The sequence below is a fragment of the Polypterus senegalus genome, chromosome 11 (assembly GCF_016835505.1).
Source record: "Polypterus senegalus isolate Bchr_013 chromosome 11, ASM1683550v1, whole genome shotgun sequence".
Taxonomy (NCBI): domain Eukaryota; kingdom Metazoa; phylum Chordata; class Cladistia; order Polypteriformes; family Polypteridae; genus Polypterus; species Polypterus senegalus.
The window spans coordinates 46821938-46834364 of NC_053164.1; the positions used below are offsets into that span (position 1 = coordinate 46821938).

Consider the following 12427-nt stretch of genomic DNA (forward strand, 5'->3'; position numbering starts at 1 on the left):
GCTCCTGGAGTAGCTGCAGCTCGCTCCTTTTAGGGAGCACCCGGATGTGCTCCAGATGTCCCATGATCTCCTTCCAGCTACACTTCTGGGAGTGATGGCATTCCTCTCATGAAGGGCTCTGTCATTTCCACAGCTCCCCCGGCAGCATCCACGGGACCCAACAGTGCTGCAGTGAACACCCAGTGTGCTCTACAAGACTCCATGGAGCCACAGCAACCTGGGGGGCAGTCCTAATGCTCTCTCCCCGATCCTTCCACCATAAACGCATCCTGGCCGTACTTAACAACACATACTAAGGATTTGGCAAATGCCCTTTCAATATGTTTGCTTTCACACAATCATATCAGGCTTATCAAGGGCCTGCATTCAGTTTTTGAACACAAATACTAAAATTGTTCACCTAGCGGGAGTTACAGATGTGACAGCATCGATCTCAATGCAGGAATCAATCCGTGAAGGGATGTTAGTCTATTGCAGGAAGTTAATCCTACCATGTCTTTATTTTTATTTCCTTTTTGAAAATAGAGAACAAAGGAAAAAGAAACACTTAAATGATATTTTAACCAAATGAAAGTGGAAATAAAGAAAAGTCCTGAAGCTCTGGATCCAGTTACACAGGATGGTGTTCAGTCCGAGCCTACTAACTTCAGAGGTGTGATATTGAATGTTGTGCTGAAGTCCAGATCCAAAAATTCTAACATAAGTAAGTATCTTTCATTAAGGTAAATTAATGCCATGTGAGGAACTACATCCTCCTCCATAGCTTTGTTTGTGCAGTATGCAGACTGACATGAGTCAAATATGTTTTGGAGCCATGACCAGCCCCTTGAAACACATCATGATGTCAGAAGTAAGCATGACAGGCCGGTAGTCATCCACACATGTGACTGTTGGTTTCATTGGCCCTGGGACAATAGCGATTACCTTAAAGAATATGGCTTGAGCCTTGGAGATACAGTATTGAAATTAGAGCTGAAAATACTACAACTATTCAACACAAGCCCTGTCTGCAAGGTAGGGGTTTCTATCTGGACCTTGGCTCTACAAGTGTTCACTTTCCTCGGAGATTTCTTCATTTCATCTTTGGACAATGAGGGACTGGCTAGTCTGTCTGTGTGTAATTGGATTCAAAAAGTCTTGAGCTTGCTTCACAACAGAGTCTCAGTGGCTACTGCACATACAGTATGACGTTGCTGTTGCCTGTCTAGGATCTCTATACGTATGAATGTGTATCCATGTGTGTGTTACTCTTCAAAGGCAAGAGTAGCTGAATCCAATAAACGTTCCTGACAAGTCTCACAAACTTCACGATATTACACTATCTTTACCTTCTCCTCACTCTATTGTCCTGTCAGCAAATTTACATTTATTTATCTGATACTTTAATCCAAATCACTCATACTGTTCATACTACAGGTGCTTCCATGTTTGTGCCCTTTGAATGCTGGCAGGTGGGTCACACAATGTCATACAGTTATCTGTGTTGGACACTGATTTGAAGTTTTACTACTTCTTCTTCTTCATTCTAAACTATTAGTCAGTTGAGACAAGCGGAATCACAAAAAATGTTCTTCCTTACATAAAAAACCCATTGATCAGCTTTCTGTAGATTCATTTACTGTGTAATTTTCATTTAAGAGTAATTTTTATGTGAAAAAATTTCACTCCTCAACGCAAGATATTTCAGTAGCAGGAATTTATTTGATACACAATAGAAAGCTTTTTATTTCTTTGGTATGCAATAACAAGGAGATGGTTCATACTGAGAATGAGCAACATTTTATTTAAAAAATATCAACATGCCCACAGAGACCGGCATCAAGTATCAGTAAGTTCAGATTGATGCAGACTCCAACTCCAATGCAGAACATGTTACCTGCAATACAAAAGGTGTCCAAGTATATTAAAATGTGTTGATCCTTTATCCTTTTATACAACAATCCATTCATTCACTGAGCACACGGCTCAAATCAATTCATTGCTGAATAGCATTCATTACTGAGGACCTGAACAGAGTGAATGCACAGCTTTACAGCTATAATGAATTTACAATAAACTGCCAACCATACAGCATTTGCATACATTAACACATAATTGCAATGACTAACCAAAACTAATTCCAACAGTGAAGTCCACTAATATTATAATTGAGATATGGTCTTTTGGCAATAAATAAGAGGAAAATAGAAATTTCAGGAAACAGAATTACTTTATAAAGTAACAAAGTCACAGTTCTGATGATGAAGGTCAACTGGCTGCCCATCCGCCCCAACATGGGCAATCTTGATATCGTAAGTACATGCCAGACATAGTAATGAAAAGTACATTAAATCCTTTACCCTGATGCTTTGAGTTTACTCACATTATAATGGCATAGTTCATTTTCAATGCTTTAGTGTGTCATTTGAACATAAAATTCCATGCAGTACATTCATTACAGCATACATGTATACCAGGGGTGCCCAATATGTCGATCACGATCGACCGGTAGATCGGAAAGGTAGAGCAGGTAGATCGCATTGCATTCAAAAAATTTTTTTTTTAAAATGTTAGTAATCATATATCCTCCCTATGGCATTTGCCACTTGATTCACATACAGGGCGGCCAGTCTGAGGTCTTTTTTCTTCTAACACACTGGTCATCCCTCACGCACGATTAAACACATGAGCTACTGCAAAACTCCGGCTATCTAAGTGATCTAGTTAGCCTTCCAATTTATATCGACTAAAGAAGGGATTTAAAAAAATGTTGGTTATGGGCTGGATGTGGAATTGGAAGAGGATTTTTTTCTCTCACAATGCCACAATCGAAGTGTGTTTGTCTGATCTGTCATTGCTGTTCCAAAGAAGGAAAATGTGGAAAAGGCACTTTCAAAATGTTCATAAAAACTAGGAAACTGACTTCCTTCCGAAAAGCGATCTGAGAAAGAGAAAGGAGAGGGAACTAAAATTAAGTTAATTGGACAGCCGTCATTTTCACTCGGCTGAATTCAAAAGTAAAGGCAGACACGCCGAAGCATCGCTCTGGGTGAGTCACTCGATCATTAAGCATAAGAAGTCCTTCCAAGATGGAGAGATGATAAAAGAGGTAGATGGCTAGGGAGAAATTCCTGCTGAGATTTCAAGACCCCTGACCGGAGAAAATGAAGTTTCCCCTTGTCATTAAACATGCAGAATACAAGCAACTTAATAACGATCAATGGCCGTTAGACGTTAGGCATTTTTTTTCCGATCTGACCAACATGTTTAATTTACAGCTGCAAGGAAAAGAGAAAACCATGATTAATATGATTAGCTCAGTTAATGCTTTCAAATGAAAAATGCAACATCTGTCCTCAAAGCTGCAGCGCCATGATTTGGGGAACATCCAAAACCTCGTGTCAGAGCTGGAGACACAATGGAAGGTGTGTGTGCAACTTGACAGCATACGCTACACAGAGCAGATTGAAAATTGTCTGTCAGACTTTATGTAATGGGAAAAAAAGTAACGATTTGAGTGTTGCACAATGTAGCGGAGTAAGAGTAGCGTTTCTTCTTCACAAATGTAATCAAGTAAAAGTAAAAAGTATGGTGCAGTAAAACTACTCTTAGAAGTACAATTTGTTTAAAAAGTTACTCAAGTAAATGTAACGGAGTAAATATAACTCTTTTATATATATATATATATATATATATATATCATTTTTAATGTAGGTAGATCATTTTGACCTGGTCATTTTAAAAGTAGCTCGCAAGCTGAAAAAGTGTGGGCACCCCTGATGTATACCATGAATCGAGTTCACATCAGTGCTTTGCTAGGAAATGCTTTCTGTTCTGGTAAAGACATTTCCAGGATTTCCATTTCTGTTTAGGTGGTACATTACAAGTATTGTGTAATATGTTATTACCATAGCAGTTACTAAGTTTTTAGGGGAACATTAGACCACAAATCACAGGAGAACAACATAGCATTAGAAAAGCTTTACGTCATACTCACCGATTTGTTCTTCGGCCCAATAGGATGTCAGTCCTTGGCACAGGGCTTGAACTGGTGCACCCAATTTAGACTGGTCCTTGATGGGTTCAGGGCTAATGTTGTACTGCACTGGTGGAGGAGGGGGTCCCTGTTTGTTCTGTGAAGAAAGCAAAATAAGAGTTTAAATGGCAAATAACTCTTCAGTGAAACGATTAATCAGTGTTTCAGTCAATAGGTTGATTAACCAGTCTGTCAATCAGTTAGGCAGTGGCGATGAATAAAAATGAGAAAAATTAGCCGACACAATAATTTTGTGGATTACAGTGCTGTCTGAAGACCCACTGGTTGCCATTCCCTGCTCAGCTAAGCTCCATAAACTGACAAACCTTTCTGTTCTCCATAACACTGCTCAGCTTATCAAGAGGTGGGATTGTGGCTCGGTTCATCCTGGAAACGAAACATGAATTCTGGCCGAAGGACCTGTAGGCAATGACTCCCTGTGAAAAATAAAAAATAAAAAAACAAATCACAAAGTTAGAGTGGTTTCCTCTACTAAATCTGGAATGTTTCACAATGGTAGACATCTGTTGAAGCATTTAATTTTAAATTAAAAAGCTTGATTTGAGCCTGACAAAAATCTTTTATATAGGTGTACAACACTGGAACTGATCAAAGATATCAAACATACAGTGACAAATATTTAATTGTAAAAAAAAAAAAAAACTGCAATGAGTGGCGGGTTGAGGAGGATCCTGGTATCAGATGACCTTTTGATAAAGAAAATCAAAGTTGGACTTCACTTTAATCAGTCTAAATGTTCATAGAACTTTTTGTGGCAATCAGTAATGAAATATATTTATAAATGGACAAGGCAAATACTCAACCTGTGTAGCTGGAGAGTGCACATTCAGCTTTTACAATCCCGTTAGTTGTCAATAATAGTCACAAGTTTTATAAAAATGCAGATGTATCACAGAGATTTGTGAACTAATTTATTGCAGTCTCGTATGCACAAATGCTAAAAAGGATAATACAGTACTTAACTGAGGGTGTGCTTGTGTGTGTGTATTTGTATGAATAGTGAGTCATGAAATGGGCTAACAGACTTCTGCATTATGCTTAATACTGATATACTTAAGCTCCAGCCTCCCATGACAGTTTATTGGATTATGCTCAGCTAAAATATAATATAATATAATATAATATAATATAATATAATATAATATAATATAATATAATATAATATAATATAATATAATATAATATAATATAATATAGTGAGACATTGTGCAGTGGTTAATGTTACGTGTGGAGTGTGTGCGTTCCCCCTTGTTTGTGTGAGTTTTTTCCTACTTGCAGGTCTGCTCAATTGATGGAGTAAAATGGACCCCAGTGTAGGGTATGCATGTGTGGGCTCTGGGCTAGGATGGAATAGACTGGGACCTTGTCTAGGGTTGTTTCCTATCTTGCACCCAGGGTGTTTAGGATTAGCTCTCTCATCCCGTGACCCTCTATTAAATTAAACTAGTATGAGAATGTATGCACGTGTAATATATTTTAATAATCCAACTAAAAAATAATTGGTCCTTTGTTTAAAAGACATTGCTTACGTGCCTCACCAGGCATTAGGCATTCAACAGCAAAATCTGCTCTTCACTCATGTAAACACTGTTCATTAATAAATAATACTTTCTGTAGGTTTTTCTCTTTTGGACTGCAGCATGTTTCTACTGGAAATAACAGCCTCATTTCCTTGAATCAATATCTGCAAAGACTTATGGTACATACCGTCTTATAATCAAGGACGGCAGTGAAAGATTTCTTGCCAGCTCCCAAATTCACAATGGCTGTCTCTTCCTGCTTATTGATCACGATAGAATGGTGAACTGGCTTGCCAGCTTTATCCTGGGCAGTCACAGATGATCCCTGGATGAACACAATGAAAAAAATTAAAAGTACTTAATCTTGTATTTCTTTAGAATCCTGTGCACTAAAGCTGAACTTACCTCATCTGCCCGGCCCAAAGACAGGCAGGCACCAATAAGAGCAACAACAGCAAAAACCTGTAAGAAATAATTGTAGAAGTCAGCTCTGATCTCATATTTGTGATGATTACTGAGATGTCAGCCTGCAAATGATGAGAAGCCTAAGTAACTCCACAGTTCACAAAATCAGTGCTCATTCTTACCTTCAGCATTGTCCCTGTGATGCTGGGGTGAAGAAGTGTGCTGCTTATCCATCTTGTACCCTGATATATACTCAATCTCGACAATGACACACTCCAAAGGCAAACAGACAGTCATAAGAGATTATAAGAACATATTTGTCAATTTACTGAGGTGGAGGCATGTGCAAATGGCACAAAAGTTGTGTAAAGGCACTGATAAGAAAGCAAGATATGAAAGTCACCTTACTGAAAGGCCCAGGTGGAAAGACTCGATAGGATGTGTTTTGTGTTTTTTTCGTTGACTGTGGTATGAAGTTTTTCTCCCATGGGATGACAATTACAGAGAGTATGGCTACAGATAGAGAAAAAAGCATTACTCATACATCCATCAGGTGCTGAATGTGCAGATTAAATTGACTCAATTGCCTAGATACAAAAAATTATGAAAAATTGTGGAAAGCTATTAGAAGTATGCCATTAGCAGCACAGAAAAGAGTGCTTCTATACAGATAAATATGACACATAGGGAAAGAAGTGTATGTGTGTTTTCTTTCTGGAAGTTGTTGAGCTCAGATGACATCTGTACTTTACAGATGAGGAAGGTTACTATACTTGTAGATGAAATGGGGCAGCGATACTGTGGCAGCATGGTCACAGCATCAGATTGCTTATTCCTGAGATTCCCAGTATCCATTCTATTTTATACTGTGATAAATCTCTCTTAGCATTTAATCACAGAATACTGTCTCTCACATGAAGAGAATTTAATTTCGCCATGGTGCTGTCATATATGTGATTATGTTGCCACATTTACAGGAACTGATTTAAAGGGGACAATAAAGAAAGCTCTGGGCGTTGCACATGAAGAAGACTATTAACTCCACTAGTGCCCTCGCCTTCCTGAATACTGAAGTATATCAGCCTCAGAAACCACTAACATAGCATCTCACTTCTGAAAGACCAACTTGCAATGACTGCTGACGATACGCCAGAGTTGTTTCAGTACACTTCATTTCCAGTCTGAGCCATAACAGCAATTTAAACAGGTTTTCCCCCTGGGACACCAAACCTGCTTACGTCTCTGTTTTTTATTCTTTCATGATGTCCAAACTCTAGATATGTAATTTTGTGAAGCATCACTATTCACATTTTGGCTTTGCTCTTCACTCTACTTCACATCTGTTTACATTCTGCCTCTTGAGACATTTTGAATCTCTACAGATCCTCATCCACTAACTGCCCTTTTTTAGAATTATTAGCCATCCCCTGTGGCTTCGCCCTCGGAGTATTGAAACAGAACAGTGTGGAGGGCCCAGCTACCTACTCCTGACCTCACTCTTCCCCTCCCCTTGGCCCGCAGCCTTAGTCTCGGATTCACGTGAATATATTGCTAGTGCAAGCACTCTATGGTTCTTAGCACAAAGAGAGAAGTTGCAAAATCAACCAGAATGTTCAAGTAAATTATAGAAAAAAAAAGATCTAAATCCGTTAAGTAGTTCTCTCGTTCGATAACTAAGAGGAGTTAAGCAGATGCGTGAGTGACGAGGGTCCCGCCCCCCCCTCCCCGCAGCCCACTGCATGTCTCTCGGATTTGCACTAATAAATTGGTACCGCAAGCGATCTATGATACTTAGCATGATGAAAAAGTCGCAAAATCAATGGAATGTTCAAGCAAATTCTAGACAAAAACCCGATCTACATCCATGAAAAGCGGACAGACATACAAATGGGTCAAAAAAACTATAAGAAATTTACAGTAACGCTTGAACCACAACATTTATAAAACCGTTTCTTAGCGAGCATTTATTGGCCAAGGGTAACCTACATTCCAAATTTCAAGTCCCAAGTCCTCATGGTTCAGGAGATTTCATGATGAGTGAGTCAGTGGTATTCGGCTTTTATATATACTGTGTATATATATATATATATATATATATATATATATATATATATATATATATATATATATATATATATATATATTGTGAACGCACCCGGCACAGACAGGCGGACATCTTGTTTTAACACCACCACACGTTTATTATACAAATTATTTACAATATTTAGGTCACAAAGACCCCAGTCACGTGCACAAACCCCAAAACAGTCACTCAGTCCTGGCCACAATGCCTTCTTCTCGGGCCGCCTCCACAACTCCTCTTGCTTCGTCCTACTTCCACCCGACTCCAGCCCCGAATGAATGGAGACGGCCCCTTTTATAGACGACCCGGATGAGCACCTGGTGTTCCCGGCATTCCTTCTCTGACCACGCCCCAGCGTGGCGGAAGTGTCGGCTGTCCTCCCGGCTGCTCTCCGGGCATCCTCCAAAGTCTTCCCCCCAGCACTTCCTGGTGTGGCGGGAGTGCTGGGGAAACAAGTCCCCAAGGCATTGGGGCGCCTCCTGGCGGTGACCACGGGCTCCTACAGGGAAGGGCCTCCATGCCCTTGACCCGTGGCCCCAAAGCAACCCGGAAGGCAAACCCCGTGATCCAGGCAGGGCTCTGACCCTCTTCCGGTCCCTCCTGGCGTCCCGCCGGGTCATGGCCCCTGGCATCCCTGACAGTGCCCCACAGCCAGCGAAGACCACTCGTGGGCAAGAGCGACCCGTCCCGCGAGGGCAGCAGAGCCCAAACGGGCCCCACTCGAGGATAGCGGGGTCCGGCCCGCACTCCTAGCAGGGACAGGGCGGAGACACAATCCTAGCACCAGCCCTTGGTGCATCCCTGTGCCTCGCACAGGTTGTGCTCCCCCCTTTTACCGGCACCCCGGGGCCTCCTCGATCGGCACCCCCTCCGAGGCCTCCACGCCCCTTTGTTCCGAGTCACTCGTTCCCCTGTAGGCTCCTCCAGCTGTGGCGCACCTGCGCACCAGCAGAGATTATTCCGCAGACGGCCCGACATCAGAGGGCTGCTCCGCCACGAAGGGGCTCCTTCAGCTCGCCCGGGGTCCGTCCCTACAAAAGAGAACACAGGGGCAGAACCGCTGCCAAAGCACCCAGCTCGTGCCACGCACGGGCAGCGTTCCCCTCCAATCGCCCCGGCACTTGCCTGATCGGCACCCTCTCCGCGCTTCCGTGTCCCTCTCAATGATGGAGCCGTCGGCACCGCCTGCTCTCTCCGCCCGGCCTCAGGGATTCCCTCTGCTCTCCCAGAGGGCAGCCAGCCGTCTGCGTGCACCCAGCAACGCGTCTCACCATATTGGAGGAAGCGGCACCCAGCCGCTTAATCCTCCCTTCACTCTCGGACGCCTTGACGGTGTGCGACTCCGTATTAACCAACGCGAGCCCCTGTCCCGTCTGCGTCCCCTTCATATCGGAGGAATCGGCACCCAGCCCTTTATTCCTCCGTTCACTCTGGGACGCCATGACGGTTTGAGACTCCTTATGGAATAAAAGCGCCTCTGTCCCGTCTGCGTCCCTATAGTGCGGCGCAAGACCGCAGCCGACTCGGGCGGGGGCGCTAGGACCCGGGCACTTAGCAGCCCGTGTCCATTCAGCGTCCTCACGGACTCCCCTCGCCGCAAGCGCATACAGCCAGCGGCGCCGCACTCCCTGTCGGAGGGCTGCTTACTCGGAACTGATCGTTGTCATCACAGCCTTTTTCAGCAGACCCTCCCGTATGCTTTACGGAGTCGGCTGTACTCACCGTCTCCGCTGTAACTCTCCGGCTGGAGATTCCAGCGTCGCGCCGTCCCGTTGGTGATCGAAACAGTCTCAGCGCCGCGAACGCCTTCCTCTCCAGTTCCAGCACCTCAGCCCGGAGGTTACAAAGCACCTGCAACACACGCTGCCCGGTGGGCTGAAGGGACACCCCCAGCTCCGCCAAAGCAGCCGGCAAAGACGGGAAGTGAAGCGGCTGAGCCTACCTTTCTGTCAGCCTCCAGCGCCGCCACTTCCTGTGGGCCTTCTCCTCCGGCCCAATCGGGTCTCCCCTGCCCGTGATGGACATTCCTTGGTCCCGCCTCTCTGCAGTCATCGGCGGGCCCGCAAGACACACCGTCCAATCGCGTGCCTGTCAGGGGGAGGGACTTCTGGTCCGCGGCCATCTTGCCTCCCCTTCTGCGGTGGCGCGTGCCTGCCGGCAGCCCTGCTGTTGCCAGCGCCTTTCGAGCTGCAGCGTCTCCTCCTCCACAGCCCTCGCGGCTGCCGCCACGCTGCGGAGCCCCGCAGACCAGCATGCGCCTGCCACCGACGTGGATCCGGGAGGTCCCTGCCTGCAAAAGAGAAAACACGCCCGGTCCCCATGGGCCGGCTGCCGCTAGGCAGGGAACTCACCTTCCCGGACTCGTCAAACCGAGGACACTTCCTCGGCGTGGCCTTTCTTGCGCCATGCGGTCCCGGGCGCCTTCAGCAACGGCCTGCTTGTAGGAGACCGCTGCACTTGTTGTAGGCACGCCACCTGCCCGCATCAGGGAAACATGGCCTTCCTGCGGACCCCTGGCGGTCCGTGGGGTTCCTTTACCGCGGGGCTGTGTGCACGCAGCACCCGCGGTACGTGGGTGGGGTCCCCTGCTGCACCGGGCCGTCCACAACAATATTTTTTTGATCAGGTCTCCGCCTTGAAACAGGCGGAGCATCCTGCCGACTACGCCAGATGTGAACGCCACCCGGGCACAGACAGGCGGACATCTTGTTTTAACACCACCACACGTTTATTATACAAATTATTTACAATATTTAGGTCACAAAGACCCCAGTCACGTGCACAAACCCCAAAACAGTCACTCAGTCCTGGCCACAATGCCTTCTTCTCGGGCCGCCTCCACAACTCCTCTTGCTTCGTCCTACTTCCACCCGACTCCAGCCCCGAATGAATGGAGACGGCCCCTTTTATAGACGACCCGGATGAGCACCTGGTGTTCCCGGCATTCCTTCTCTGACCACGCCCCAGCGTGGCGGAAGTGTCGGCTGTCCTCCCGGCTGCTCTCCGGGCATCCTCCAAAGTCTTCCCCCCAGCACTTCCTGGTGTGGCGGGAGTGCTGGGGAAACAAGTCCCCAAGGCATTGGGGCGCCTCCTGGCGGTGACCACGGGCTCCTACAGGGAAGGGCTTCCATGCCCTTGACCCGTGGCCCCCAAAGCAACCCGGAAGGCAAACCCCACGTGATCCAGGCAGGGCTCTGACCCTCTTCCGGTCCCTCCTGGCGTCCCGGCCGGGTCATGGCCCCTGGCATCCCTGACAATATATATATATATATATATATATATATATATATATATATATATATATATATATATTTATTTATTTTTTCTTCAAACTCAACACTTAAAAAGATCATTGTAATGTATTGGCCTCTGTGACCAACTATTTTTGCTCAGATGGCAAATTCTTCTGCCACTCTTTTCTTAATGGGTATATTTTAGTGTCTGAAAAGGAAAAAATGAAGTTTACACTACCCAATTATTCTACTGTATATGATATGGTAGCATTATCTTGTTTGACAACCCTCAGATCAGTCTCAAATGTTAACTTTAGTGCAGAGTAATTACACCTTTTCTGATGTCCAGAATGAAATAATTAGACATGAAAAGAGGGAAGATACTGCTGTTATATGATGCATTACTGATATAATGAAATGCTGTAATGCTTTTTCACCCGAAGACATTATGAAGAGATTCAACAAATCATGGGATATTTATAGCAAGTGGATTGTATAAAACAAAGAATAAGAATTTTGTGGAGTAGTCTGTGGATTATTTTAGCATTGTGTATAAGCAGCAAGAAGCAAAGTCATTAGGCAGAAACAACTCTGAAATCAATAACTCGTAATATTGTTTCCTTTAGGGCAGGGGTTCTTAAACTTTTTTTCTGAGAAACAAATTAAGAAAAGTGGTAACATGCTGGGACCCAGGAAGAAGATTATTACCATAATGACATCAGAGCTGTAAATAGATAAATAACAATGTCAGTGCAATAAAAAACAGGAAACATTTTTGTTTCCTTTCAAGGATATTTCTCACATGAATATTACTAAAATAGAAATGTGATAAGCAAATATATTGTTAACAATAATCAAAAAGGGAATTGATTCCTGAGGTATGTCACTGCCAATGTAAATGCTTCATTACACTTTAGGAAAGTTAAGAGAAATCCATTTTTCTTTATGATAGGGGTGATGCAATGATTCCTGAAAGGATCATATGAATGATATGACCAGTGGTAAAGACCGGAAGGAATTCAAAGAGAGTATTGGGGCATCAACCGGGTGACCCCATTAACAGTATTTTTCAATTACTAAGAGACGGTCTGCAATACTGAAATCACTTACTCACAACTCTTCACAAAGTTGGCACAACTTCAGTTTATGT

General features: G+C 44.2%; 1 protein-coding gene across 1 annotated transcript; it reads right to left on the reverse strand.

Moving 5' to 3' along the window:
- Positions 1-1679: 1679 nt before the first annotated feature.
- LOC120539758 (gastrokine-1-like) lies at positions 1680-6165 on the reverse strand. The gene is made up of 6 exons (XM_039770138.1): positions 6144-6165; positions 5962-6018; positions 5744-5881; positions 4342-4452; positions 3977-4112; positions 1680-1876 (listed from the first exon to the last, which is right to left on the reverse strand). Exons 1-6 carry the CDS (start codon positions 6150-6152, stop codon positions 1785-1787), a joined length of 543 nt encoding a protein of 180 aa, XP_039626072.1. The 5' UTR covers positions 6153-6165; the 3' UTR covers positions 1680-1784.
- Between the last annotated feature and the right edge of the window lie 6262 nt (positions 6166-12427).

Coding starts and splice junctions, on each gene's coding strand:
- LOC120539758 (XM_039770138.1), bottom strand. Junction 5,882..5,961: donor CTTTGGGCCGGGCAGATGAG/GTAAGTTCAGCT, acceptor GTGTTCATCCAG/GGATCATCTGTGACTGCCCA. Junction 4,453..5,743: donor CCGTCCTTGATTATAAGACG/GTATGTACCATA, acceptor TATTTTTCACAG/GGAGTCATTGCCTACAGGTC.